The sequence below is a fragment of the Martes martes genome (assembly GCF_963455335.1).
Source record: "Martes martes genome assembly, chromosome: 2".
NCBI classification, from domain to species: Eukaryota; Metazoa; Chordata; class Mammalia; order Carnivora; family Mustelidae; genus Martes; species Martes martes.
This window is the reverse complement of record NC_137889.1, coordinates 58,045,824-58,073,667: the sequence shown is the minus strand read 5'-3', so window position 1 is coordinate 58,073,667 and position 27,844 is coordinate 58,045,824. Positions and strand designations below refer to the sequence as shown.

The window sequence follows — 27,844 nt, the reverse complement described above, 5'->3', positions numbered from 1 at the left end:
TGATTACATCTGCAAAGACCCTGTTTCCAAATATCACTTTCTGAGGTTCTGGGCCCACATGAATTTTTAGGTAACACTATTCAACTCACTACACCCAGCAATTTCCTTAGCAAGCAGTAGTAGAAAGAGAATCAACTCAGAAATCCAAAAGCTTGGCTCTGATCCTAGCTAGATCTGTTAACTTTGGGGAAGCTTGTCATCTATAGGCTTGTCACTGTCTCCATTTCTCAAATGAGGATGTTGATCAGTGAATAATCTTTCAGGGTCCCTCATTGTCCTAAAATCTACATTAAATAGTGAAGAATCATATGTATAGCTAATATCTAGCTCTACTCCTCTTGTTTTTCTCTGGTCCCTGATTGTTTCTCAGGGGTACTTTAAGGTCTGATTAGCGTCAGAAGGACTTTGACATCTTTGGATAAAATACAAGAATATCACTATACTGGTTTGTATGTGAATGTGAACTAAAGGGGTTCTTTATTCCTTAGGCTTTCATGGATTAACAAGATAGTTGTTGCACTTGGAGGTTTTCCCATTTCTTTCATCTCAGCTTTCACTCTGTTGTTTAAAAACAAAAATAAGAAACTTTAAATTTTTTGGATGGCCAAAAACCATTTAACACATACGTGATCTCAAGTAGGAGACAGGACAGTTGGGTTCCCAAGGGCTCCAGTTTCATGTTATTCTCTTTCCTGTGTACTGCCCCATAATTTTACTTAGTGATAAAGAAATGCACACTAGATTGTAGATAGTGGGCAATGTCTGACAGTCCTGAAACTTTATTTTGAATTACTAAAATGGTGAGGCTTAAATATCTCTTCAGGAGATGTGCACATAAAGGCACAGAAGGAAAAAAAAAATTCATTTACATGCCATTATCTCTTGCTTAAAGAGTTAGTCCTCATCTTTTCTATATGCTCACCAAGACACAAAAGCAGGCATTTTCTGGCTGCAATTTTTATAGACTTCAGTGTTATTGAAATGAAAGTGCTTCAAGGACATTTCCATTTTGTTACTAGCTTATGGTTTCTCATCTCATGTAAATTATTTTGCCACTTTTCATTTTAATTCTTTGCTGTCATTGTCTGGCAAAACGATCATTTGATTTCTCTCTGTGAAGATATTCACTGATTACTCAGCTGACAATGTCCTTTGTCTATAAAAGTGTAGTGCCCTTAGGATTTATTTTATTACTTTTTTATTACTACCTGTAGATTTCTGTTTACATTTCTTTCCCTTTTTTGTCTTGGAAAATGTCTAGGTCTATAAAATATTCTTATATGGAACAGAACTATGTTTTGAACTCCAGAGTTCCAGTTTAGAAACAGATCTCTTTTAGTCTTAGAGCCAAGTTCTCCTATAATTTGTCCACCTGGTAACAATAGAAATATCTATTTCTTTGACATAATCTAAAGGTTAAAATGCTTAAAGGTGAATAATAAATAGTGTGTACTATTCCTAAGGCTTTTTTTTTTTTTTTTTTTTTTTTTTGGTATGGGGATAGAGAGGCACCTAAACCCGGGAGGTGAAGCTGTCTTGAATTATTACCATTCTGAAATGTCTCTTGAATTTTACCTTTCCTCTCTGTTTCTGTGCCTCAGCCTACTACAGACCCCTCCTCAGCTATTGCCACACTGCCTAACTGACTTCTGCCTCTAGTAACACCAGAGATACTTTCCTAGGTAAATAAGTCTGATCATATAATACCCCTACTTAAAAACCTTCATTCCCAGTTGCATAAAAAGTTAACTGCAAATTCTGTCATACCCTTTAAAATCTGGACCTCGTGGATTTTTTTTTCAGTTTGGTCCCCAACTGCCCCATCTTATGTACAATATATTCCAGCCACACTGAACTCCTCCCATTCTCAAGAACATTCTAAGCTCTTTCATAACTCCCTTTCTTGTATATATTGCTTCCTCTACTTTGTATTAATTCCCTCTACCCACCCTCTCTGCTCTCTCTTCAAGACCCTGCACAAATGTTGGTTCCTCTCTGCTCCCATATACTATATTCATATCACTAATACAGTCCATTCTATGATATTTTATAATACGTTTCATTACATACATACATCCCCCAGTGACACTGGGAAGCTTTGTCTGATTCATCTTTGTCACCATTTAGCCAATTGCCTGGTATAAATTAGAACTTAATCAACATTTTTTCATTGGCTAAATGATTATTTCCAAAATCAAAGTCATTAGACCTATTTCCCAAATTCATTGATAGTCTATTGGTTATAAATAGCTCAGAAATAAACACTATGCTAATGTAATTGTATTCAGCTGTATCTTAGTCTAAAGCCTCCGAGTGTGCCTGGAGAAGATAGTGTACAATATGATGAGAGCTCAACTGGCTTTCTCCTGAAAGATACCCATGGTTTCACTAAAAGCCTTAACTGCAACCACTGTTTTCTATGTTTTCACTTCTCTTTCCTTCTTCCATCATTTATTCCCTCATGTATTTATTGATTCAACCATCTATTGATCAAACAGTTGCTTATTGAATGTCCATTATATGCCAAGCAGATTCTTTGGGCTCAGATAGGTCCGCTTGTGAGTAACTAGGTAGAAACTGTAGTTAACCACCTTCTTTGATGCTTCCTTTTTTTCTGAGCAATTAACATGCTCTCTTTCACAAAGCACATATGAAAAGGGATTTTGACACTAATTCAGATTAGTCAGTAATATGATGTGGTTGCAGGGTGACTATATAGTTTATTATCTAAAGTGGGATACTTTGGGGGAAGTGAATTTGTTAATAACCCGAAATAACAGCACTCTCTCAGGCAAACCAAGATCACCCTATATATAACCCCCCTGATAGTCTAATCAGATTGCATTACTAGTTGCCTTGTTTTTCAAGCACATCTTAGGTTTTTATGCCTTTGTATCATTGTCTTTACTGTAAACTTTGCCCTTTCCTCTCCAGTACTGGAGTTTGTGTATCCCTCAGAATGCTGCCTGATTCAGTGAGCTTTCCCAGATCAGCCTCATCTATGGAAATATCTCTCTTCTGAATTTATTTAGCTTATCATTTATATCCTTAATTAGCAGCTTGTTATATTTTGGTTCGTCTGTTACTGTTTTGACTGTTGTCTTGACTCCTTCTATGGCTTAACTTTTTTTATATATTTATTTATATATTCCTCCTCAGCTGAACCACATGTTCTTAAGATCAGGGCTTATATTTGAACTTATATCTACTCCACAAGTACACTCATGTAACATTTTTGCTGAATATTTTATTTCCTGGCCTACTTTTGTCTTTCCTAAAATCTCTTCCACTTTATGCTGGTTTTGTGTATCTGTTCCCACTTGGGCTGGGGAGGCTTTAAGAGCTTTGCAGTGAATATTTTTAATTATTACATCTTAAACTTATATGTTTACCATGGGGTATCTTAAAGTATATTATTTTATCAGTTTAAATTATACAGTCTCCCTTGAATTTGTGTTTTTTAAACATTGAATTACTACAGAAACACAAAAAGATGAAAGTGGACTCAGTAGTCCAGCGTACACACCTCCAGCTGCAGTAGTACATTTTACTGAAATTTTACGCTTTGAATAGTCCTACATTTCTTAATTATGAAAATAATAGGTCCTAACATAGAAGAAAGGATTAATTGTCCGGCTTAGAGAGATAGAAGTGTAGTGAATTCTTATATTCCTTGATTTGGAAGAAGATACTGATTTATTTTTATGCTGGTCATCTTTATTTTATATGACTGGATCCTAAAAATATATAGTAAAAATGATTTTTAAGACTTCTTAATTCATTAAGTTATACGTACAGCGAATAACTGCAAATTCTCACTTAACTTCCCAAAATATTGTGACTTTATCCTACAAATTTTCACTTAACTTCCCAAAATATTGTGACTTTATCCTACTAATCATTAGAATAGCAGTCACAATCCTAATATTTTCTAGCTGATCCAAATACACTTTACAAACATATATTGTTTATGGAGTATTAATCATTAAACTAGTGTTTAATTGTTTCAGTATTTCCCCAAAGTTCTTTCATTAAAAATTTATAAAAATAGCCCATATTCATTTCAGAAACTCAACAGAGAAATACATAAAACAGACTGTGAAAACGGATCTCAGTTATCACCAATATTTCCCTGTCTTCCATCCAGCCCCAGTATTCGTGCTCTCAAGAGACAGGCATTTCTTTAGTATGTATCTTTTGAGACCTTCTTAAAATAACTCTATATCCCTGACTTTCAGCAGTCCATGTACAGTGGTATTTATTTCTTTTGGAGACCCCTACACTGGGTTGGTGGACACTTTGATCATCATTATTGACTTATCAGCACTGCCATCAGTGGGGGTGCATATAAGGAAGGATGAATCAGACTTGTATCTCAGGTGGCTTTCAGCATAGTAGGGGAGAGATGTACACAGTAATAACTATAATACAAGGTGAAAAAAATGTGAGAGAAGAACAGATTGAGTGCTGTGGGATTCATGGGATTGATATTTACCTTTGGCCAAGAGCTGATATTCAACCTATATCCTGAAAGACAAGATTTAGGTTGGGGGGAGGCAAGAAGCAGATATACTGGCAAGAGAAAGGCACAGAGATACCAGGAGTTTACAAGGCTATTCCATTTTCCTAGACTGTAGCATGCATATATGGTAGTAGCCACAGAAAAGGAAGCAAGGGAAGTTTAGAAGAGAACTCCAAACACCTCTATAATAAACTTTTAAAAATTTTTAACAGGATAGTGCCCATGACTAGAGATGTACACTAGGGATATTAAGGGGCAGATGGGGTGTCAGTCACTGGCTTTGCAGTAATTTGGAAGAAGAGTTGCTATAATGAGGTATAGTGGCCTAGAGCTGCTGCTGAAATAGGACCTGTAGGTCTTAACAACAGCCATGTTCTATCAGATTTGAAAAGGCCTTGATTATAAGACACACCTTGATTTTATGTACCAGTGATGGGGGACAAAAAAAAAAACAACCCAACAACCACTGCCAGTTAATTTTCAGACACCACCAATTATAAGATACATCTTGATTTTAGGGATTATAGTAATAAATGTACATCACAAAATCTGTGAAATAGCATCATTGCACAGGTACAGGGAAAAGATGGGACATGCAAGAAAGACAGGAGAGAGCTGAGAAAACAGAGGAGGGAGGATGAGATCAGAGATAGAAGTGGAGAAGTAGACCTTGGAGAGCAGAGTGTATCTTCCTCCACCAGGACATGAAAAGGTGAACAATGCCTCAGAAGTTGAGAGGTTGAGATGCTAAAAACATCACACAAAGTTACATCAAATAACCTCCCTCTTGGTAAAAGAGGAAGCAAGGTCATTTGTAAAAAGAATGACTGGTGGGTTTGAGCACTTGGAACCTAAGAGTGAAAAGGCTTCAGGTAAGTGGGACATGAAAGATGGAGTATTAAAAACAGTTAGAAAAAAGTTCCCATCTGAAATGAGGGCCTGGTTAAGGCTAAAAACCACAGACTTACAAAGAGACCAATTGGCCCTATTTTATGACTGTCCAGGAACACTTGGAGAGAAGGATGGAAGAGAACATGTGGAAGGTGCTTTCTGCAGGGTAGGAAATTGGCTGGACAGGCATGGTGGAAGGATAGAGAAGCTAAATAAGTTTCTCCTAAGGAATATTGTTGATTTGGCTTGCCGTGAAGTTCAGGCTAAGAAATGAAAGGTGAGGCCGGAAAAATAGATAAACAGATGTTTTTTAAGTTGGAGTGGGAGCGTTTTAAAAGGATTCGAGATTATAAAGAAGGTAAAGGAAAAATTATTCTGAAGAGGAGGAGTAGTAAGGAGAAAGTTGAGTGGGGGGATTTCAGAATGAAGATCATGGAGGTAGCAGTTAGAAGGTTGAGTCTTGAAGATGTGTAATCTCTCTAAAACACAGATGGGTGTACACCTATCTCGATATGGCTTGAAAACCTCTGTTTCACCATGATGTCTTTACTATTGACAAGAACAAGCTCTTCACAAGCCGGCCCCATCCTGCTTTTCCAGGCTAGTATCTCATCTCTTCCTGTGAACGCCATATTCCAACCACTCTTTTCTGTGGCCAGAATCCTCAAGGCTTCTAGCTACCGTTGGCTTTTGCACATGCTGTTCCCTTGCATGAAATGCTCTTCCTCCTCCTCTTTGCCTTGCAAACTCCTGCCCATCTTCAAGAAGTAACTCAAGAGGGCACTTCCTCTTTCACATCCTTCTGGGACCCTGCAAACAACACTGAGCACACTTTCATCTGTGCTCCAGCAGTGCTCTCTTCAGACATCTTAACGAATTTTACCACGAGCATGTTGATTTGTATGTGTGTCTCCAGTAGATTATAAACTCCTTAAAGTCAAACTATCTAATCCTCTTTACCCACAGTGCAAACGTACAATGTTAGGTACTTAATATCTGCTTTTGTTGTCTTTGTGGAACTTTAAATAAATGGGCTAATCCAGCCCTTCTCTAATATTAATGTGCATTGAAATCACCTGGAAATCTTAGAAAATTCAGATTCTGAATCAGTCTTGAGGTGGGATCTGTGGTTCTACCTTTCTAATAAGCCTCCAGTTGATGCCGGTGTTGCAGGGTTGTGAAACTGGTTCAGAATGTCTTTGCCCAAGTGAACAGCACAGGTGGAGTAAAGGGCAGTAGGAATGTGGAAGCGGAGCAGTTGTGGGGACAGTCCGTTGGGAAAATGCTCAATATGAACACTAGAGCCCTAAAGATGACAGAAAATCATGTAGGAAGAGATGCTTAAAGCATGGAGTTAAGCAGGAGGCCACTGTGGAGGATGGTAGTTGACAGGCCTGGTATAATCTGGTTCTAGGACTTAACATTTCAGCAAAGAAAAGACTTCCCAGGGACGGCAGCCATTCTGTCAAAGGATGTGCTCCATGGAGATGGGGGGGGGGGGGTTGTAGGCAGTGGGAGCTGGGGTGGTGGCATCAGGAGTCGGGGTTTGGGGTTTCACAGGAAGGCTTTGCAGCCTCCAGTTGTTTATTCCTGACACAATGGCATTTCCACCGTTGCAGACCAGAGGGTGAGGGAAAGGAAGAGCTGCATGCTAAGGGAAGGGAAGCCCCTGAAGACAAAACAGGAGGGTATAGGACCTGACAAGGGATCATTTCCTGATCATAACATGTAGATCCTTTTACTTAAAATCATAGTTGACAGAAAAAGTAGCCCTAATAAATGTTCTGTTCCCACATAGAGTCTCAAAGGTCTGATAATGCTAAGGAGGAATTCTGTAAACCTAATTTCTTGTAAGTACTATTATTGCATAGAATATGTGCTTTTTTTTAACACATGGAAAAAAGCAAAAATATTTACATCTCCTCCCACTAATCCCCTTCCCCAACATTGAAGTAATTGATTTTTACAGCCTGTTGTATGCTCTTCCAGCTTTTATCCATGCAAATTTATGTGCACATAGGAATTTTTCAAATTCCATAATGGCATTTTCCATGCACATTATTCTGCAGACTGTTTTTCTGACCTAGGAATGCTGTAAACATCCCTCCAGGTCAATGGATAGAGCTCTAACTTCTTTTTTTCCTAGTCATTTTTAAATAGCCGTGTATAAATATAGATGTCCCATAGTTTGTTCTACCATTCTCCCATTGATGCACAATTTGGTCATTTAGAATTTTTGCCACTACAAAATATGACACACACAAAAAAGTCCTATTGTTACCAGTGTCTCAGTAATAGAACTCCATGATTTCAACCACCCACATATGTATCACAAGCAACTTTTGTATCAAGGACATCTTTCAGTGAAGCAAAGCAGTAACTAGGACTGCACTAATATAGTAGCCACTGGTCACATTTAGCGATTTAAATTTAAATTTGCTAAAATTAAATCAAAAATTCACTTCCTCAGTCACATCAGCGTCATCTCAGCTGTTCAGCAGCCGCCTGTGAGCAGTGGCTCCCCTCTTGGAGAGTAAAGGCCAGACCATTTCCATCCTCACAGAGAATTCCACTGGACACCCTGGACCAGACGCTAATGTTACATCATAAAGAAGAATATATTTTTCAGTGGGCTAGTGTTTTAATGAGAGCACATTTTTTAAAATACAAACTTTGTGTCTTAATTGGTTGCAGTTACTTCAATGAGAATCAATATCCAGATGAAGCTAAGAGAGAAGAAATTGCCAACGCTTGCAACGCCGTCATACAGAAGCCAGGTAAGGCGGCAGGCTGCTGCTTTCCTCCATGGCGGTCATCTCCGCTTCAGATCATCATCTGTAACGGGAAATCTTCTTTTACTCATTCCAGCTGGGTGCCATTAGCTCCGTCCTCACTACCTTCCTGTCCAGTCACTGCCATGTCTTGTTCAAGCAGCACTTCTTAGGGATGCGATTACAGTACTCCAGATCAAACATTCATAGGGAAAGTTTCCAGGGAATATCCCTGCTTAAGATATGAGACCTTGAAATTATATTTTTAAAGACCGTATAGATTTCTTCCTCCAAAAATATAGCATAACTATGTCAATTGCAAAATAATTTTCAAGTTTGGAATATTTAAGCAAGGCTTGTAAATGAAAAGATTCAGATTTTTTTAACAAGTTTTATAATTCTGTATTCCTGTTTAAAGAAAGAATTCTTATTAGAGTTGGCTTCTTTCTCCTTCCCACATTGGGATGACTTCTGCACACACCTGGGAAAAACTTAGGCTAGTTCCATTCTGAAGTCCTAATGTTCTTAATGCAAGTCAGCCGAGCAACTTAAACACACATGACTTTTCTTCCATGTGTTAAAATATTATTCCACACTTCACGGTTTTTGTTACCAGAAATCATTCTCAGTTAAGATGATCAATTGATCTTCATTTGGACAGTTAATCTGATTGGCTTAAAGCATCTGTATACAAAAAGTTATCAATGTTTTATCTTAATTAAACTGTGGTTTATTCCCCCTTACCCAGAAGCCAGACTTCTAGCAATCTAGACCCTCCAGACACACCTCCAATGGCACCTATACCCTTACCTCTTAACTTCACAGCAGCCAAAGTCCCACGCGTGAGGCTGTGCAGGAACTCAGAAGCTTCCTGGAAAACACTTCACCCCGTATCATCAACACTTCAACCTGTTTTCTGGCTTCTCCACCCTCTGTGGATTAAAAGCTAAAACAGAAAAGGCCAGTGGAGAAAGGAAAGGAGCAGACGGGCCCTTGTTGGCCAGCATGGTGCTAATCTGTAAGAAGTCACATTTGACAGCAAGGAAGATAATGAATCTAAAATGCAATCTGAATTGGGCTATGCGTTCTAGCATAGTTATAATAATGGATGTCGGAGTGACCTTTAGTCCTCAAGAAAACATGGGTGACAGTTGTTTCCTGCTGTCTGTAGACAGCAGGAAACAATTTCTATAAGGCCTTAAAGATGTTAACTAACAACAGGAAACAGTTTATATAAGGCCTTAAAGATGTAAGTAAACCTGAGCTACCTGAAAACTTGATGAAGCCTAACATACTCACCTATAATGATGCTAATTAAATGAAGCCTCCACAGCCTATCCTATGACCTTTGAACCCTGGCAGCCTGACTTTGTGGAATTCATTAATTTTGTTTATAGTACTGGAATTCTTTAGTGTTATGTGGCTTTCTGAAATATTTTATGTTCCTGCTATTTTTGTATTTCTTAGGTTTTTATTCATTCAATAATAGTTTAAGTGTATACACAATACTGAACAACAACAACAAGAAAGCCTATATCTGTTATTGGCAATAAATGCAATCAAAAGAACTTTTCAAAAAGAAAAGTATTATTCCTTAAACTGGTCTCAGCTGCAGACTATCTGAATTTTATTGCATGTATTCACAGGCAAAAAACTGTCTGATCTGGAACGAGTTACCTCCCTGAAAGTATATAATTGGTTTGCTAACAGACGGAAGGAGATCAAGAGGAGAGCCAATATTGGTAATGTATCAGAGAGGCTGCTTTCCCTTTTGAAGCAGTCATGGACGTCGTATTTGCTTTGAGAGCACCTTCAGTTAGAACTGCAGGTCTTAATGATGCTAACTTTTAAGCCTAACAAGAATTGTCCTTTTGTTTTTCTTTGTGTTTTCAAGAACTAATATTATTAGCACTGTTTGTATTATACTAATAATATCATTGTTCTTAATAGTCTAGAATCTAGAATTAGACATGGCCCCTGACTGCATGAATCCTGTGCCACATATTAAAGCTACTGGCTAAGCTATTGAGCCAGGAATGAGACCCTGAGCTTCTTTGTTGTTACTGGGCCGTGACTTAGATATTAAGAAACATGTGCTTAATAAAATTGGAATGAAAGAGTCTTAAGAGGGAACAGAGCAAAACACAGACTTTTTTTTTTTAAGATTTTTGTTTTAAAGATTTTACTTATTTGAGAGAGAGAGAGAGAGAAAGCACCAGAGAGAAGAGGGTCAGAGGGAGGAGCAGGCTCCCTGCGGATGAGGGAGCCCAACGTGTGGGACTCGATCCCAGAACTCCAGGACCCGAAGGCAGACGTTTAACCAATCGAGCCACCCAGGTGCCCCAAAACAAGGGTTTTTAAAAAGAGCATTTAAGGGACGCCTGGGTGGCTCAGTTGGTTAAGCAGCTGCCTTCGGCTCAGGTCATGATCCCGGCGTCCTGGGATCGAGTCCCACATCGGGCTCCTTGCTCCTCAGGGAGCCTGCTTCTCCCTCTGCCTCTGTCTGCCAGTGCTCACTCTCTCTCGCTTCTCTCTCTCTCTGACAAATAAAAAATAAAATCTTAAAAAAAAAAAAAAAAAAAAGAGCATTTAAGAAATATGAATTGACAAGATTAGTGTGGGGAATTGGTTTTGAGCTTCTAAAATTGTATTTCATTTCTAAATTTAACTTCCTCTCCATCAATACAATTCTCAAACACTTTACAGAGCCCTGAGACAGGAGGGCTGTTGAATTAGTTGGTAAGTATTTAGGAAGCACCTAACAGTCAACCACTCACATGTGGCTTTCATAGCAGCGGGGGCTCCAGAATGACAGACGTGTTCCCCCCCCGGCCTGGATGCAGTTGAATTCTGTCCATCTGCAATTTAAAAGAAAACATACAGGAATCTAGGTTCTTGTTTAATGACATCCTTATTTCCTCAGCACAAAGATTAATTCAGTGTTCAAGCTGTTCCAATAATGTAACAGATAATTTAGGGATCTATTTGCTTTTTTCGAAGAAGCAGCAATCCTGGAGAGTCATGGGATAGATGTACAGAGTCCAGGAGGCCATTCCAACAGTGATGATGTTGACGGGAATGACTACTCAGAGCAGGTGAGCAGCAGAGAGCAGAGCTTCTTGGTTACAGAGCGGGTGGGACAGTATGACAAGTCAATTCTGTGGGTGCGTTTTGTACGGGGTGGGGAAGAGGAGACAATCCAGTGTCCCTCCACTCTGCTCATGTGTGTAGTTAGATTTTCATGTAATTTGAAAGGAATGTGGTAAGATTCAGTTGTCCTGTTAAATTTGTGAGAAACTGTTATTCACCCACATGGATTTATTGTCATACAACAGGATACTTGGCAAGTACGCAATGGGGAGGAGGAGGAGGGAAGAAGTTCAGAGGGAGGCAGAGAAGCAGAGAAGGTAGAAGAAGAGAGGAGGATCTGATCCAAACAAGCAAGTTACACCATCCACCACACACACACTCAATGTTTGAGAAATACTAGGGGCTACTGGGTAGCTGTAATCCATGCCTAAACATGTCCCGACGCAGCACACAGTGGAAGGTCCCACCCACCACGGCCCCATTGCAGCGAGAACCCTCATGCCCAGATGAGTGGTTCTTCCAGAGTCTCTGGCACATCGACACACACATCCTGTCATAAATGCATGTCTTCTCACCTCACCCTGATTTAGTCTTCATTGCTTGGGGGGGGAAATATATTTAATTGTAGCCACTGGATGGAGTAATTCAGTCACCAAGAACGTGGGAATTTCCCCCCACATATCTCTTGACAGATTTCACTAAAATTGCCATAGGATTTAAAATTCATTTCTGTTTGGAATATGAAAAGGACGTATGATCTCTTCTGGACCCCAGCAGGGAAACTCTTGTTCTTTCCTATGGTATATAAACATCTCTTCCTGGCCCCTCAGCCAGCTCTTAAATGTAGTCTGCCATGTTCTTCCCTCTGCCAACCATTTTACAGCCTCTCCTTACCAGCTTGAGCGCCGACGCTGCAGGAGTGCACGCAACCCCCTTTTAAACTCTAAAGCCCAGTCTGTGAAAATGAGAATGAAACAATGATGCCCATAATTCCCAGGAGTTACCTTTTCTCTTTTTTAGGACTCTAAATCATAGCTCCACATTTTACTCAAGAAAATATTCTGTCTTTCTAATCAGGAATATTCCTGTTATTTTTTCAATCTACCCATGTAATGTAGTTGGATCATTTCCACCGTTTTTTTCCACATGCCCTAAGGGCAGCATATCCCATGATGATTTTTTTTTTTTTTTCAAAAGGGGCTTACCCTTTCCAAAGGTCTTTGATGCAGAGTTCCCCTGAAGATGTGACAGGTGAGAAACTTACCCCTTATTTGTAACACCATCTTCAGGGCCTGACAAACATCCTGCAATGCCAGTTTCCTTCACAGCTTTTTGTGTAACACATTGAGCTGTGCGCTGAAGGAGAGCTTCGCACTCCCTTGCCACTTGCCCGGCACAGCAGCCTTACAGGAGGAGAGCACCACACATTGTCTCCCGTAGCCATTTCCGGCTGGTATACTTTTATCCTGCTGTAATTGAGAGGTTTTTGGTTTTTCGTTCTTTTATAAAATGCGTTTTTACCCATTAGATGTTGGTGTCTGTAGTTTAGTCTAGTTTTCTCAGTTCAGTAGAGAGGTACAATGAGGTCTGAATCCGTTTGTAAGAGTACCAGTCCAGAATTGAGTAGCTCACTAGTTTGGCCTTCAATGACTAGTGCTATGTCTGTTGCAAACTAGACTGTTCAGATTTGATTAGCATCACCAGCAGTCTTTCTGATAGAAGGAATCAAATTCTCAGCAAGAAGAAAACATTTTGGTGCTTTTTATTTGTTGAATCCTAAAAATGGCAATTGAAGGCCTGACCTATTTCCATTCAGTGTCTACTTAAATACATTTCACCTCTACTGTGTCATGAGCCCCTCCCCCACTGTTTCCTCCCACGAATGTTCTGCCTCCCCTTGCCCACAGCATGCCTTTCTGTGAGTTGGAGCATTTTGCCAATCCACTAGTAACATTTCTTTCTTATTTCTGCACGTCTAGGATGACAGCACTAGCCATAGTGACCACCAAGACCCCATCTCATTAGCTGTGGAAATGGCAGCAGTCAACCACACTATCTTGGCATTGGCCCGACAAGGAGCCAACGAAATCAAGACAGAGGCCCTGGATGACGACTGATCAGGGAGGGTTGAACAGGAGAAGTTAACTTAGTTTAGACGTAGCACCTTAGCAGACTTTCCTCGGTCCTTAACATGTGTTCTTACAGTATAACTTGCAGTTTCTTGTATGTCAGTTAGCCGTTAGGGTCTTGTTCTGTGAAGATGGCATGGTGCCCTCAGCCTTTGCATATACTCTCTCAGTATTAATTCCCAGTAAATTATAACCAACCAACCAACCAAACTTCCCTCTCCCAGCCCCTGAGGCTAGAAAACCTTGCTGCTCTGTCTTAGCATTCCAAGAAAGTGCTTCCAGGTATTTAGATAGCCCTTGGTTCTCCACTATTAGGCTACGTGTAAGACCTTGGGTACCTTTAGATTCCTGTAACACTAGACTGTACCCTTTTCCTTCCCCAAGACTGATAGGATGCAAGCTGAGGTTGTGTGGCCCAGGATTGACAGACACCATTTGGGGAGTATCCGCAGAGTAAAAGGAACACTAGAATTCCCACTCAGCGTGGGAATCACTGATTTCCAGCTGCAATAAGCCGTGCCTCATAATAGTCACACTGTGGCTAGATTATACTTCTTTGGGTGCTGTGCTAAGAATGTCCATGGAAAAACTTGATCTCAAATTTTGGTTGATGTTAACATGCCTGACACAGACATCCTTTCCTCTCACAAGCTGTGTGACTTAGTAGATAAAATACTGCCTTCTGCCTTTGGGACCATGATTCAGACAAACAAAAAGATAAAAAACAAAAGTCATTAAAGAAAAAAAAAAACCCAGCTTGAGAGCATTGGAAAAAAACATGAGCTGAATGTCTAATGGATGTTAAGTCCAGTTCTCAGAACCACTGTACGTTGCGTGGCACAGGTGTGTGCCTGCCTGGAAGAGTGCTGGAGGCCATCATGGATGCTGCTCTGCCTCCTGTCTGTGTCCCCTTTCCCTGCTACCAAAAAAAGTCTTTCAAGGATGGAGCTAAGGTCACAAATGAGTGAATGAACTTCCAGTCTTTGTATCCATTAACTGAAGCCCCCTCAATACGAGAGGTTGATAGAGGACTTTAGAGCGGGATTATGCTGGCTGACTATCACAAATGCAAATACTTTCCTAAATAGGAGCAGAAAAAAGCAGGGGACAGTTGCCACTTACGCGGTGGGTCTTCGAGATACAACGTGATGTGACTGCTTTGGTGTTCTCTTTACTCTGTCCTTGTAGAGGTGTGAAAAGCTATATTGCTACAGGCAATTTATTTAATAATTGGAAGCCATATTGATAATGGATGTGGTAATATTTGTAAAGTTTAATCTACTTTAAGTGGCAGTAACTAATGGAATTTTTTTCCTTGATCACATATGTAGCACTTTTGTTACTTTTTAAAGATATTTATATTTGATAAATCTTTTTTTCATTTTGAGAACTCAAAATACCAAACAGTGAACTTGCGTTATAAAGTCACCCTGTGATCACCTTGTCATCTAGTAGCAAAATGATGAACTATTCATGCATCAAAGAAAATTACATCTGCTGGCCTTGTATGAAAATGATCTCTTGGCATCCCGATTAAATGACACACTGTCACTGTGGGGAAGAGGAGACCGCCTTCGATGTAGCGGCTTAGGGTGCGTCTGAAGGAGGCATGCCTGCTGTATATTTTCTGCCTCATTCCATCTCCTTTCTGCGCACGGTAAAGCCTTGTTTAAAGGGGGATGTGGGGCTGGCTGTTAACCAGGACTTCTGTCTTGTCGTCCATTACCTGAGAACGATTTCTAAGGTGGAAGAAAGGTGCCATTTCCTTACCTCTTCACCCCTCCTCCCCTATCAGCCTAAAACCATTGAGAGAGAGACTGACTGACCTTCTTTGTTTTTCCCTTCCTCATTAGTGAAATAGTAAATATCCACCAGTTTTTAGCTGGTCTGACTCCATTTAAGGCACATGCTGACAAGGTCTTCTCCGTATCCGTTCATTCTGCTTGGGCCAGTGTGCGGAAGCCTTCGAGAGGGCATGAAGATGCCACCTTATATGGGTCTGTGACTTTAAGGAGCTTTGCGCAGGGACCGGGCCTGCTCTTGGTTGTGGATTTCGGGCAGAAAATGTATATGCTTCTTCCAAGAACTGAAGTAAAATGGGGTAGTCTTTTCTGTTTTACCGTATTACTTGAACCAACAAATTGAAGAGTAGCATTTGTTATTCTCAGGAATGATCCCCCTGCTCATTTTCTTTCTTGGTGTGTTTGACATTTTATTTCAATTAGGAGATTATGTTATCTTTCTTTCCTTTTATATTACGTAGAAGAAATATAACATTGTAACTTTCCATTTCGGTGGAATTTTGTCTGCTTATTCTCGGTTGACTCAGAAAGAAAAGAAGAGAGAAGACTATACTGTCTGACAAGCCACATCCATGATTTATTGTAAGGAGATTATTATAATTGATAGCTTCTTTATGATGGGATTGCTGGTATCATTTGTTCTTGCTGGTCTTTTTAAAGAAACAGACTCAAACTGTTAAGACAGCTGCAGTTTCTAAAGAAATACAGTGATTGCCAGAGAAGAGCTAAAAGGTTTCATTGTTTTAAGGCCTTAAGAAAGGAAAAAAAGCTTCAGTGAATAAAGGAGAGTCAGTATCTATGAAAGCAGTACCGAGCCCTATCTGGCGACCTGGAAAAAGTGGAAGAACATGTCTACCAATGCAGGATAGCCTCGTCCTGGGTCCAGTAGGAACAGGAGGAAGGAAGCTTTCATCCAGAATTCGTCTTTCAATTGAAGAAGACGGCTGGCCTGCTCTGAAGACCCGCTGCCTTACATATAAGTTTTGCTTTTTCACCAAGAGCGAAAATGTAGGTCTTTGGGGCCTGGATTTAAATCTACCATGGTTGATTTGTTTTTGCTTTGGGGTCTGTTTTGTTTTGTTTTGTTTTTTGACACCAGGTTGAATTCTGTCTTGTCCGGGCTACCTTAGTTCTTACGATGGCATATGGAGTTGCCACTGTCCGATTTGTAATATCTTTGGCTAGTGAATTTGTTTTCTTAAGCTTTTTCAGGTTTGGTGATATTTAAATAGAAACCCTAAACTGCGCTCTTACTGAAGGGGAAAGAGCCAGGCTCTTAAAAAAATCGCGTTCTGTGCTTTTTGGTTGTTGTGTCCCTCTTCTCTTATTCCATATTGTATTTCCCTCGGGCCCCAGAGGACTGTTTCAGGACTGCTCTTTCCTCGTGAGGAAGACTGAAGGGGTGAGGAGGATGGGGAACCTTGTCGGCAGTTCCTGTAACTTGTCTGTTATTATTTTTAAAAGACACTTGTGTTGAATTACTGTAGTCACATGGGTAAGCTTCCTACTCCTCTTACAACACAGCCTTACAAAGGGACCTTCGAAAGATGGACCACCCTCGTGAGACTTCGGCCTTGCTGTTGATAACCCTAAGGCAAGATGAAGGCCAGGGAGGGCCGTACAGCACACCCTTAGCTGATACCTTCTGGTGCCGTCAGTACCAAATAGACATTTTGGTTTATTTCAGGTTTATTTCAGCAAAGCTTGTAATTAATTGTTGAGTACACCTTAGGGCAGTTTTCTTCACAGTCTCAGTCCTTTAAAGTGGTTGATAGTGTTGGTCACCTTCCCACTTATCTAGGGAATCTGTCTGGTTCCCGCACCCTGTCCTTGGGTGGGACAGCCCCGCCCCCCATTCTCCTGTTATTCCTTCACAGGAAGAAAGTTCCTGAACAGGAAGACCCCTTTAAGGTACCTTTCACTCTAGCTTAGTAGAGGTGACCCCCTAAAGAGATGTGAGTGAGGAAGCAGCTCATTACCACTGAGGTGTGCAAATCCAGTATCCCAGTTCCTGGTAGATTAGGATGGCAGGCAGTCCGGTGACCAGCAGTACCACTGTTGGGGCCAGATATCCACCATATATTTTTTACCTCAAAGGGGACAACTCATGAAGAGCTCATTCATACACTTGTTTCAGTTCTCCCTGTTTGGCCTTTGTCTTCACAAACTTCGCTCCTGGATTCCAAACAGAGGCACCAGGTGTAAATAGACTCATTTCTTCAGGAATCTCCAGTGGCTTTGTCTCCTCCTGTGAACAGTTCCTCTTCCATTTCCCTCTTGGTTTCCAATACTAAGGCCTCATCTTGATCTGACATCTGTGCTGGGATTTTATGTTCCACAGTAGGCAGAGTAGGTGGGTGTGGTCCTCTCTTCACACAAACACTCCGTCCTGTCTTGCAGGCCATCCTTTTGACCAGCTACTTATTCCACTGACCAGCTGCATTATCTCTGCCCATAACAGTGGAAATAATCCCTTCTTCATATACGATCCTCCCACCCCTTTCCTAAAAATGTGAACTTCAAGTCCCTACTCTCTTGGTCTTAAGAAGGGTTTGGGTAGAAGCAGTCTTCCCATTTAAGTTGTGGCTCTGCCTTTTAAAATTGCTTTTTGTCTTTTCTTGTTCAGAGGACAACCAGAGTATTTTCTCCCCAGTGAGTCTCAACAGATTCTTAGGCAATAATTTTTCTTGTTATTGATGATCTTGTGCTCAGTAGCACTCTACACTGAATAGTCCTGACCTTTCACGTTGTGCGTTGGTTTTCTGTGTTAATCTCCGTCCGTGATTTAAATCTTAGGTCAGAGTGGTGATAGATTTTGTCATTTTGTTGTTGTGATTATTAGTAATGTTTTACTACTGTATTCATTGGGGCTGCATTGAGACCAGCCAAATCCATTTATAGCTTTACTGAGCCGGATTTGTTTGTCAGGATTTCCCAAGCGAAAGTTGGGCGCACTGACCAGCTCTGCTGGTGGCGTCTGTGTGGGGGATAGGGGCGAAGTGGGGGGATGCACTGGGGCAGGGGTGGGAATTACACATTTAAAACATTCCTTTTTGTGTGCTCTCTAAATAGCAAGGATGTTTACTCAGGATTCAGGGATCAGTTGTCAGCCATATTGCATTTGGCTAACTGAGCTGCATGCCCTGGAAACCCTCTTCCTGTTTCTTAATTTCCGGATTGTCTACTTTACATTACTTCATGTTTTCCAGTTTGAAGATATTGCACCATAATGAGAACACGAGGTTTTCCCAGGGAGGCAACTATGAGGGGCCAGATTATCCTATAAAGATTTCCCTGACCGTAGCCTGTTGTCAGAGGCCCTTTCTTTTCCAGCACCACCCTCTCCTTCATTGTATGCTCTTCTTTTCAAAAGATGACTATCACTTAGGAGGAAAGATTTCTTTACCACTCTCAGGAGAACTACCCTACTGGGGTGGTGGGAAAGGCTTTTTAACTACATCGGACCTACAGGTCCCTTTCTGATTACAGAATCTCCTCTCACAAACTGGGTTATGTTCAGAAAAACTGTTCTTAATTCTCTTTACTTATAAGCTAAAAGTGATAAGCCCCCACTATTGCCGTCTTAGAGGACCCATCAGTGGTTGACTCGCTTACTCTGAAGTGCGACTTTGTTCCTATTGATGGACGTTCAAAAGCTGGAAGTTCATAAACTGTGAGGTGTCTACATCAGTTTCATTATTCTTTCTTGGCAGAGATGAGAAGCGGCAGCAAAGAGAAAGCTAACGATCTGAGAAATCCGGTTTCCTGTAACATTAGTTTTCCTTTGTAATTAAGAGGGGAGTAGATATGGTGGAGAAGAGAAGGAAACTCTGGCCACACCAAAAGATCCTGTTCTTACCGTCACCCGAGGACCTTGAGGATATAGTAGACGCCATATGTAACAAATGTGCAGATCACTGGACTTTTTTCTTTATACCATGCTTCACGTGACACCTGGGGCCAAGCAGTGAGTAGAACTAAATCGATTCCATTCAAGTGAAGTCTGACTTGTATTGTACACCAAGACCACTAACCGCCACATTCCACGCCCGTTAGCTCCTTAGCCAGCGCCACACCCTAACAGCAAACAAGGAGACATCTGCAGGAGGCTTTGCCTTGCTTTCCTGACGTCCTTTTTACTTGGCAAGTTTGGGGATTGAGTTGGACAGCAGTACTGTGCCCTCCTGTGGGTGTCTGAGCCCCACGGTGTGGTGGCATGGGGCAGCTGTTGAGTGTGACTGGTTGCCGAGGCTGACCTGAAGAGGGAGTATGCTCATAGCTCGGTTCCCAGTTCGGACATCTCGGGGTGCCGCTCCCCTAACTCCATTTGCATTTTCCCTTTTAATGAACGTGGCTCTGTACATCCATAATTAACTCTCAAATTCACATTGGTGTGCTGTGATCAAATGAAGGTTTGCCTGAATCCTTTCAAATTGTAACCATGGTAATTGAGGGGGGTGGCACAGAATGAATATATAAAAATATAATGACAATTGTTCTGAATGACTGAGTGTCCTCCTGACATGTAATTAGCTGTTTTAGCAAGATGTAGATTGGCATGGTCATAATTAAAAGGATTTCTGTCCTTTATGTGATTGGAAATGGCAGATCTCCCATTCCCTGTTCCCTTTTAGCACTAATGCTCCCAAGAACATTTGGAACAGCAACTCAGTAAACTAAAATAATGACATGGTGTTCGTGTCCTCTCCTTAGTGAAAGAGAAGGATTTGGAGTTATTTCAGCTTCAAAATGGAAGCCTTTGCTGTTGTTCCCCATTTGACTTCTACATGATTTGAAACCTCTTTGTCTCACATCCAGTTTCAAACTGCTTCACCTTTGGCAGAAACTACAGTCAGAATCCCAAACTGAGTCGGCCCCTGACAAGGCCTCCACGACTCTGTCTGACTTGCTAGCCCACTAGCGTACTGTGCAGCCTAACTTGAGGATATTCACTGCTTAACAAGCTCCCTAGGGTTTTAATTCTTTCCCTGGTTACTTGGTGTTTCCTTTGTCACCATCAGAAAGTACCAAATGGAAATTTACACATTTTCCTCATTGGATCCTAGGATGTTTGGCCAGCATGACACAAATACATAGGAACACATATGGGCTGTAATTGGAGTACTGATTGGCAGCGTCCAGAGGCTACTGGGTATACGTGTGTTCCCCCACGCCGCTCTCACACGGCAGCCACCAACTTCCTTGTACTGGCAGCCTTTTCTTAGCCAGGGTTTTCTCCATTATTCTGCCAAGTCGGCAGGATTGTCTCCCTAGCCCTTCCGAGTCCGTGTTCTTTTTCTCTCCCTTCTACTTCTCTTCCTTTCTCTTCATCCACCTCGTCCCACCCACTGAGCATTGGGTGGCCTGGACGCCTTTCGCAGTCTCCTGCCCCAGATGTCTGCTGTTCTCCTCGCCAAGACCTCCCACTGGACCGGAGCTGCTGTGTCTTTATCTAGCCTTTCTCTAGAATGTGCTTTTGGCTCTTCTTCCATCACTTGCAGAAGTCTTCATTCAGTTATATCAAGAGTCAGTCTACACAAATACCAGCACCCAGCATCGTACCAAGTGGCCCCTCCCGGTGCTTCATTCTCATGTGGCTCCTGGCTGTGCTCACGAGCCTGGCCCACTGAACCCTCCAGCGTTGGTTAGTAACCACTGAGAAAATGTGGCTCTTGCTTTTGTTCGTATTTTGCTGTTTAGCCTCATACAAACCTTTTCCCCTGTCCACGGCTCAGAAGGGATCCTAACCAAACGCTAAAGTTTAGTTTGATGAAAATGCTGAGGTAGGCTGCTTCTCTATAACTGTTCTCTCCCCCTGTCCACAATCTATCTGTCTATCTGTCTATCTCTCTCTCTCTCTCTCTCTCTCTCTCTCACACACACACACACACACACAATTTGGGAAAAGACTGCCTTGGGGTCTTTTATTCTTGTTCCCCTCAAAAATACCTCCAAATATATAGTAGTTGGGCTAAATCAGGAAAAATGCCATTATAAGTTCTTACTCAGTGCTTCTCTTCCTAGATGATCTTAAAGGGACTTTCAGCCCCACCCCAGCATGCCTGCCTTCAAGACACATGTGCTGTCTTTGAGACTTTTCTGTGGGATCCTGTCAGTCTTCTGACAGTTGGAATGATCGTGGATTTATGACCCCAAAGAGCAGAGTATCTCATCCCTTATTTTCCCAGCTGCTGAAAGATAACTATCTCCATTACAATTGAGAATCTGTCTTAAGAGTTGCAATTCTAAGAACCGACTAGATGAGTATAATTCTGTGATTTGTGAGACCTGCATTAAAACAGCCAGCAGAACATTCTGATTATCTGCTTACATTCAAAGAAAATAGAATTATCACTGCAGTTAAAACCTTCTAACACAATCTACCATTTGAGGGATCAAAGTATTAGATGCGCCGCTTAAGGAATGGCGCTACTAAGAAAGAACCAGAGTTGGCAAGACATCTCCCTCCCCAGGTGTTTCCAGAGGCCACTTCAGTAATTCAAAACACCCTCCACCATATATGCCGGTACCACCAGCAGCCCCCACTAAAAAGAAAAACAAAACCAAAAAAGAAAGCCAACTCACCAAAATCTGTGAAAACGTAGGTAGGACTTACCCTTGAAATACGTATTTTGGGGAAGAAAACACCCGAAGTTGCTCTTACAAGAAAACAGTAAAGACGTTGTTCTAAATCATGATGTGACAAGAGACAAACATTCAGACCTCCTGAAGTATTCAGAGCTCATGATAATAGCAGCTGACATTTACTGAGCATGTACTGTGTGCCCGGCACTGTGCTGAGTGGTCTGTCTCGTTTATTCTTGAAGATTCACAGACCCCACACTGAGCACTACCACCTTAATGGAGAAGAGTGAAATCTCCAGTTGCTTCTTTCATCTTTGTAGGATGTTCATTGGAGAATGGACCAGAGAGTCTGCCTGGCATTGCTCTGAGTGAAATAACTGCATTTAATCTGTTTTGTTTTCTCAAACGACCACACTGGATAATTCTCACCAGCCCCCTCTCCCAATGCTATCATCTCTCCCTGCCCTTCATTCCCTCTGACCCTGAACTAGTGCTACCGTGATGATCTAGACACGAGAGCGCCCCTTTCTCTTGGCCTTTCTCCTTGTTTTAGTGATGGTGATGGAAATACAGTGACCTCAGGGAGGCTCCACAGCTATGATGTAAAACCTCTTATTTCAGGCATCCTGTCTCCAGAAGGCAAATGTGAGGTCCTGCCTTTTTGTGGGGAAGAAACAGTATGGCTATCTCATCTGTGTCTTGTGGAGAAATAGAATTTACTAGCACTCCTTGGGTGTAGTTCCAGTTAGTTGAGGCAGAGGATGTTAAAAATCTCACACACTTCCTGTTTTCTCTCTGTTTAGCTCTTTGAGCATCTTCATAATGCCTGTTACCTTTAGGCATCCTGCTTCTGCACAGAAGTGTTTAGCTAAGCCATTCCAACTCATTCTGCTGTCATGTCCATCATAGTCATGACCAGTAGGCGGTTCTGGGACTCTGGTATTCGCGTCTGCCCTGCATGGAGACAGGTGCAGATTTGGGCTCAGAATAAGAACTTTCTCATAACCACAGCCTGGCACAGGGCCGAGCTACCTCAGAGTTCAGGTGGCAGCTCAGTGACTACTGTCAGGGGCATGGGCTCCAAGCTGACCTGAGGACGGGACTGAAATTCCATGTTTCTCTCCATGTTAGAGTCAGTGAACCCCTTTCCATGTCACTTCTCTGACACTTTTCCTCTTGCAAATAAGCGGTTCTCAGGAACTGGCGTTCCCTCTCTCTTCTTATCCGCTCTCTTGTGTCCTAGGCATCCTTGAAGCCCAAGAGAGTAGAGTCCGCCCTGGAGGAAAGCCCCCATTGGCGTGGCCCCATGAGTGGATCCACCAAGTTGACATCTTGGGATTGGGGGCCCCCGTAATAGGTACCTTGTTTCATTAGCTGGCCCATGGGGTTTTTTGGTTATCTATTCCCCCACCAAAAAAACAAACAAACAAACAGCAAAACAAAAAAAACAAAAACCCCCACCGTGATGTGAAGAACAAGGTCTGCGCGCCTTCCATGTAGCTTTTGATCCTGATGTGGCATCTCTGGTGGCAGTTGGGTGCCACTGAAATTTTGGAATGGAGACATTAACTCCGTCCTGGGAAAGAGCACATGACTCTTAACCAACCAGTATACGTAGGAGAGATGAGTCACAAGATTTGTGTTGCCTTGTCCAGTTTCCCATCACTTCCAGGTCAAGCCGAAATTTCAGCCTTGTTTTCTGGCTTCCTTTAAGCCCAGAAACCGCTCCCCTTTTGTTGCTTTACTGGAACTAAGAGCCCAGCATAAACTTACGAGGGTCGTTTTTCCACTTCATCATTCATTGAAGCTATTAAACTGGAAAGAAAACGACATTAGTGCTGTATTAGTGTAAACAGCAGCCACTCTAGTAATATTACATTGAACTCTTTTGTTTTTATGCCAGATTCATAGGCGGGGTAGGCAGCGAGGACATTAGTGGAGTGGATTGAACGAAGGTGAGAGCTCCGCCACGGGCTCCTTGCAAGAGCATTATTGTTAGTGATTTGCCTTGAAAACCCCAGTTCTGTATGTTAGAGTCAGTGAGCCCCTTAGTCCTGCATCTCTGAAAATGGGCACCACGAAACCAAAACCAAAGTTCTTGGGGGCAGGGGTTGGGGGTAGGGAGCTTCTACCTTCAAGCATCAGCATTTCTGGCAAGGCTTTTCTTTACCGCTCACTGGTTTTGCCAGAACACTCTTTTCAGAAAGGGCCTCTTCTTTTCCTAGTAGTTTTCCTCACACGGATAATAGAAAGCAGGCCCGTGCTGTCCTGTGGCCATGAGTCTAGAGCAGGCCGTCCCGACTTCCCACACACCTGCTCTCCCCCATCCATTCGCCCTGGTCTGCAGAAACAGAAAAGAGCAGAGCCCCTGCCAGCCCAGCCCTGGTTCTTCAGACTCACCCAGGCTGCAAGGTGGGGCGCTCCCCTGCCAGAAGATAGCGAGAACATCCTAGTTGCCTCCCCTGAAAGAGCCCACAGCCTTCTCTGATTCCCCTTGGGCTCCCCTCCCTCCCTTCCACGGCCATAGTCACCGTTGGGTATGCGGTACCTTCCAAGGATACATTTCTAGTTACGTTTTTTAAGTGCCTAAGCAAGTTACAGACCTCTGGAACCTGCCAGAGAGTCAGCCTGTGCCCTGCCCCCACCCCTTCCCCACCCTGCACTTAGCCCCCAGGGACGGGCGCAGATAGCTGCCCCTCTCCAGGGTCCCCAGCGTTCTGCAGGCAGAACAACTGCCAGGGCAAGCTGGTGGGCAGGGCGACATCATCAGTGCCCCGGCAGGCTGGCTTGTCACTCTTCCCTGTGCTGCTTTTTAGGGATGTCTCTGTTGATGGGCTTCCAGTCTTGGCTCATCGAGAATGTTCAGGAGCCCGCTTCTCAAGGTCTACAGCTCCTGAGTGGGGAAGATAGGGGAGAGCAACACAGCCACAGAGCAGAATGCAGTCTGTCTTTGTCCTCAGCTGGAAAATGCACCCAGATCCAAGAGGGCAAAGAGTCAGATAATCACAGTTAAAAACACCATGATTCATTTGCCATCATTAATCACTGGAACCCTGGCTGCCTCTCCCTGTCCTCTCTTCCTAGATTTGAGGGATCAGGGTGTCTGCTCACAAGGGCTCAGAAGGGCCATCATTGCTGGGGTGAAGCAAGATCAGAAGTGCGTCTTTGAAAATGAGTGTGAGCTATTTGTTTGCTTCTTTTTTAAAGTAATTGAAGTCTGACCTAAATTCGGGGCCTTTATTATGTGGTGGGTGTAGGACGGATTATTTTGTGACTGCACTCTGTTCACATCACGGCACTAAGCAGCGCTCAGATGATTTGTTGGTGCATTAGAAAGTTTTTGCAAAATGGACAAATCCATACCCAGGCACTTTATTTTCATTAATAATCCAGCGTTTTTGTTCAGACAATGTAATAACCCAAACGGTGGGCATTCACATTTAACAGGTATGGGCAGATTTGCCAGAGGAATTCTTTGGATTTTGAATAGAGAAGGGAGGCGTGTTAATGAAAGTGATCCCAGTGGGAGGCCACTGCCCTGGTGGTGACGAGAGGGAGCTGCTGCTGAGGGCAGCAGCCAGCCCGGGATGGGGCCGCGAGCGCTAGTCAGTTGCCCTAGACGCGCGTGCGCGGGGTCCGCGGGGGGCGCGGGGAGGTGGCCGTGCGCTGCAGCGCCCGGCCGAAGAGGCCCGCTTGCTTCTCCATTAACTGGACCCGAACGCCCCGGCACCCACGGAGTGCTGGGGGCTCATCCCCGTTGCGGAACCACGTGCAGCTCTTTCTGCCTGTTGGTGGCGGGGGTGGGAGCGAGCTGGCACGGCAGGTTATAAAACGGAAAGTGGGTTTGACAGTCGTAATCTGATCAGATACCATGGACCAGATGCCTTGGGACCGCCTGAAAGTCTTTAGCGTCCACCAAATACTCGAGTATCTGCGACGGGCTGTGTGGGGTCCCTACCAGATGGGTGTGGGGGCAGAGCGCCCCCTTCCCTGCCTTGGCCGTCGTGTGTCTTAGTCTTTGTGTTTCCCTTTGGCGTCTCCTGGTCTCTGTCCCCCATCTTGTGCACCATGTGTCCCTGAGGGGAGTCGCACCTGTGTCTGAGTCTGCTGTAAGGTGTTCAGTCTACCTCAAGGGGTCATCATGGTCAACTCTGTCCCATAGCAATCCTCTGACATCGCCGCACACACTGGAATGTATATCTGCCCCTGGCCCTGCCTTCCCTGTCGGTAACCTCCTGACCCCATCTTTCCTGTAATCACCACAAACTCCTAGTGCAAATTGGATGCTGCTTTAAATGTGAAAACAATTGTTCAAAAGCTATAAAACCTGAATGAAAGCTAAAGCTGAATTTATAAGCCTTGTTGCATATGAGCCAAAAGTGCAAAAAGCTCTATATAATGAACTAACCTGCCACTCGTATAAATATAAATATATATAAATATATTAAAATCAGACTGTTCTACAAAATTGTGTATTTGTATTTTTGTGTACGTACAATTTTCTGCTAAGCAGAAGGAGGATGTAGTATAGGATGCTGTGAGAAGAGATTTGGTTTAATCCTATTTCTTTGTTACTTATTTTTGTTAACATCAGATGCCTGTCTTTGTCTTCTATGTGTATGACACTGTTTGGAAAGCTGCAGTATCTCTCTTCCTTAGGTCCAGAGTCCAACAGAGAATGAAATCTGGGGTTTAGAGAGTTATCCAGGCCACCAAACATGGAGAAGTGGACAGAGCTTGGCCCTCTCCTGCCCAGGAGCTGCTTGCGGTCCTGAGGCAGCAGTGAGGCAGGGCACGGCCTCTGGGAAGCTGAATCTCACTTCTAGAAAGCAACTTCCAAGAGAAAGGATCGTCAGATCTCTCTAACATAAGACTCCACCGGGTCCCTCAGGGGGAGGTGCAGGACCTCTCAGTTCTGGGCCAGAAGTCTGCCCAGAAAGGAGCAGGGGGCCCTGCCCAGCTCTAGTGCCCAGCTCACTGGCTGTCCCTGGGCTCTGTGTCCCTCTTCCGAGTAGTTGCTGCCTTTTTCAGACCAGGTTACCAAAATGCCTCCCCTCTGCCGAGCTACTGACGCTTCATCACCCAGACCTCCAGCCCCAGTTCCCTGGAGCATCTCAGAACCCACTTTCCCGGTGCTAACACACAAGAGGGAGGTAAAGTGGCTGCCAGTAATGGCCAGAAACCAACCATCTGAGAGGCCAGGCTGGAAGACAAGCTCTGTGCGCCAGGGCGGTCGCCTTTCCCCCGGGGGAGGCATCGGGCACCCCGGACCCGGGCCCCACCCCCGCTGCCCACCCACCTCTCAACCCCAAGGCAGTCCCTCTTGGCGTGAACCTTGTCTAGGGAGAGCGATACTGCACCTTCACCTGTGGGACTCATATTTATAACAATGTGTAATGACTGTAGCAAAAAGCCCTTGTTTCTAGATGTAAATGGTCAAAGAAACAAGTGCTCTATTGTATTGATTAAAAATAGTTCAAATGAGTCCTGTATCATTGTATCTCCTATTCTGGATTAGTGCCTTTTGGACAGTAGACTGTTCTGTAATTAAAATGTAGTATACTGCTTTTTTGTACAGTTTTGTTTTAATAAAACTTTTTTTTAATTTGTGTTTATTTTAGTATTGTACCTATTAGAGAATAAAACGTATAACTGAACAAAGACTGGCCGGATTTCTTTGGGTAAGGAGGGTCGCCTGGGAAGCGCCTCGACACTAACAGACAGAGGGGCGGCCGCATTCTGTTTCAGACATCGGTGCCTTTGCTTTAAAAAGCGATTGGTGCGCCCGGAGACGTGAGGATGCCTGGACAGAGGTCAAACACTGCCTGGTGAGAGGGAATGCCACCTGCTCACAAAAGGCCCTGAGTCCGTCCACCTCCCCCGGAAGCGCCTTCTCTGTTTGGGTGTGTCCACCCCGGGAGCGGCTGTGCCTCTCCCCAGCTGTCCTGCCCCGTGGTGCCCTCATGCAGGCCCCAGCCTCCCTCCCTCTCCTCCTCCCTTCCCACCAGCTTCCCCCATCCCAGAACCACTGCAGTCCTAGCGGCTTCTCCACCA

General features: G+C 43.1%; 1 protein-coding gene across 10 annotated transcripts in view; it reads left to right on the top strand.

The window, feature by feature from the left end:
* HMBOX1 (homeobox containing 1) overlaps window positions 1–27,445 on the top strand; it is a 196,659-nt gene extending 169,214 nt beyond the window's left edge. The window contains exons 7-11 of one of the 10 annotated variants that reach the window (XM_080797805.1): window positions 8,108–8,190; window positions 9,831–9,926; window positions 11,188–11,279; window positions 11,520–11,624; window positions 13,254–14,110. In XM_080797805.1, the coding sequence (XP_080653931.1) occupies window positions 8,108–8,190; window positions 9,831–9,926; window positions 11,188–11,279; window positions 11,520–11,615 (367 nt within the window). In that variant the 3' untranslated portion in view covers window positions 11,616–11,624; window positions 13,254–14,110. Of the gene's footprint in view, window positions 1–8,107; window positions 8,191–9,830; window positions 9,927–11,184; window positions 11,280–11,519; window positions 11,625–12,471; window positions 12,526–13,253; window positions 14,111–18,918; window positions 19,705–26,449 lie in introns of those variants that run through there. The other 9 variants (XM_080797799.1, XM_080797806.1, XM_080797808.1 and 6 more) reach the window with 9 other exon arrangements.
* The last annotated feature ends 399 nt before the right edge of the window (window positions 27,446–27,844 follow it).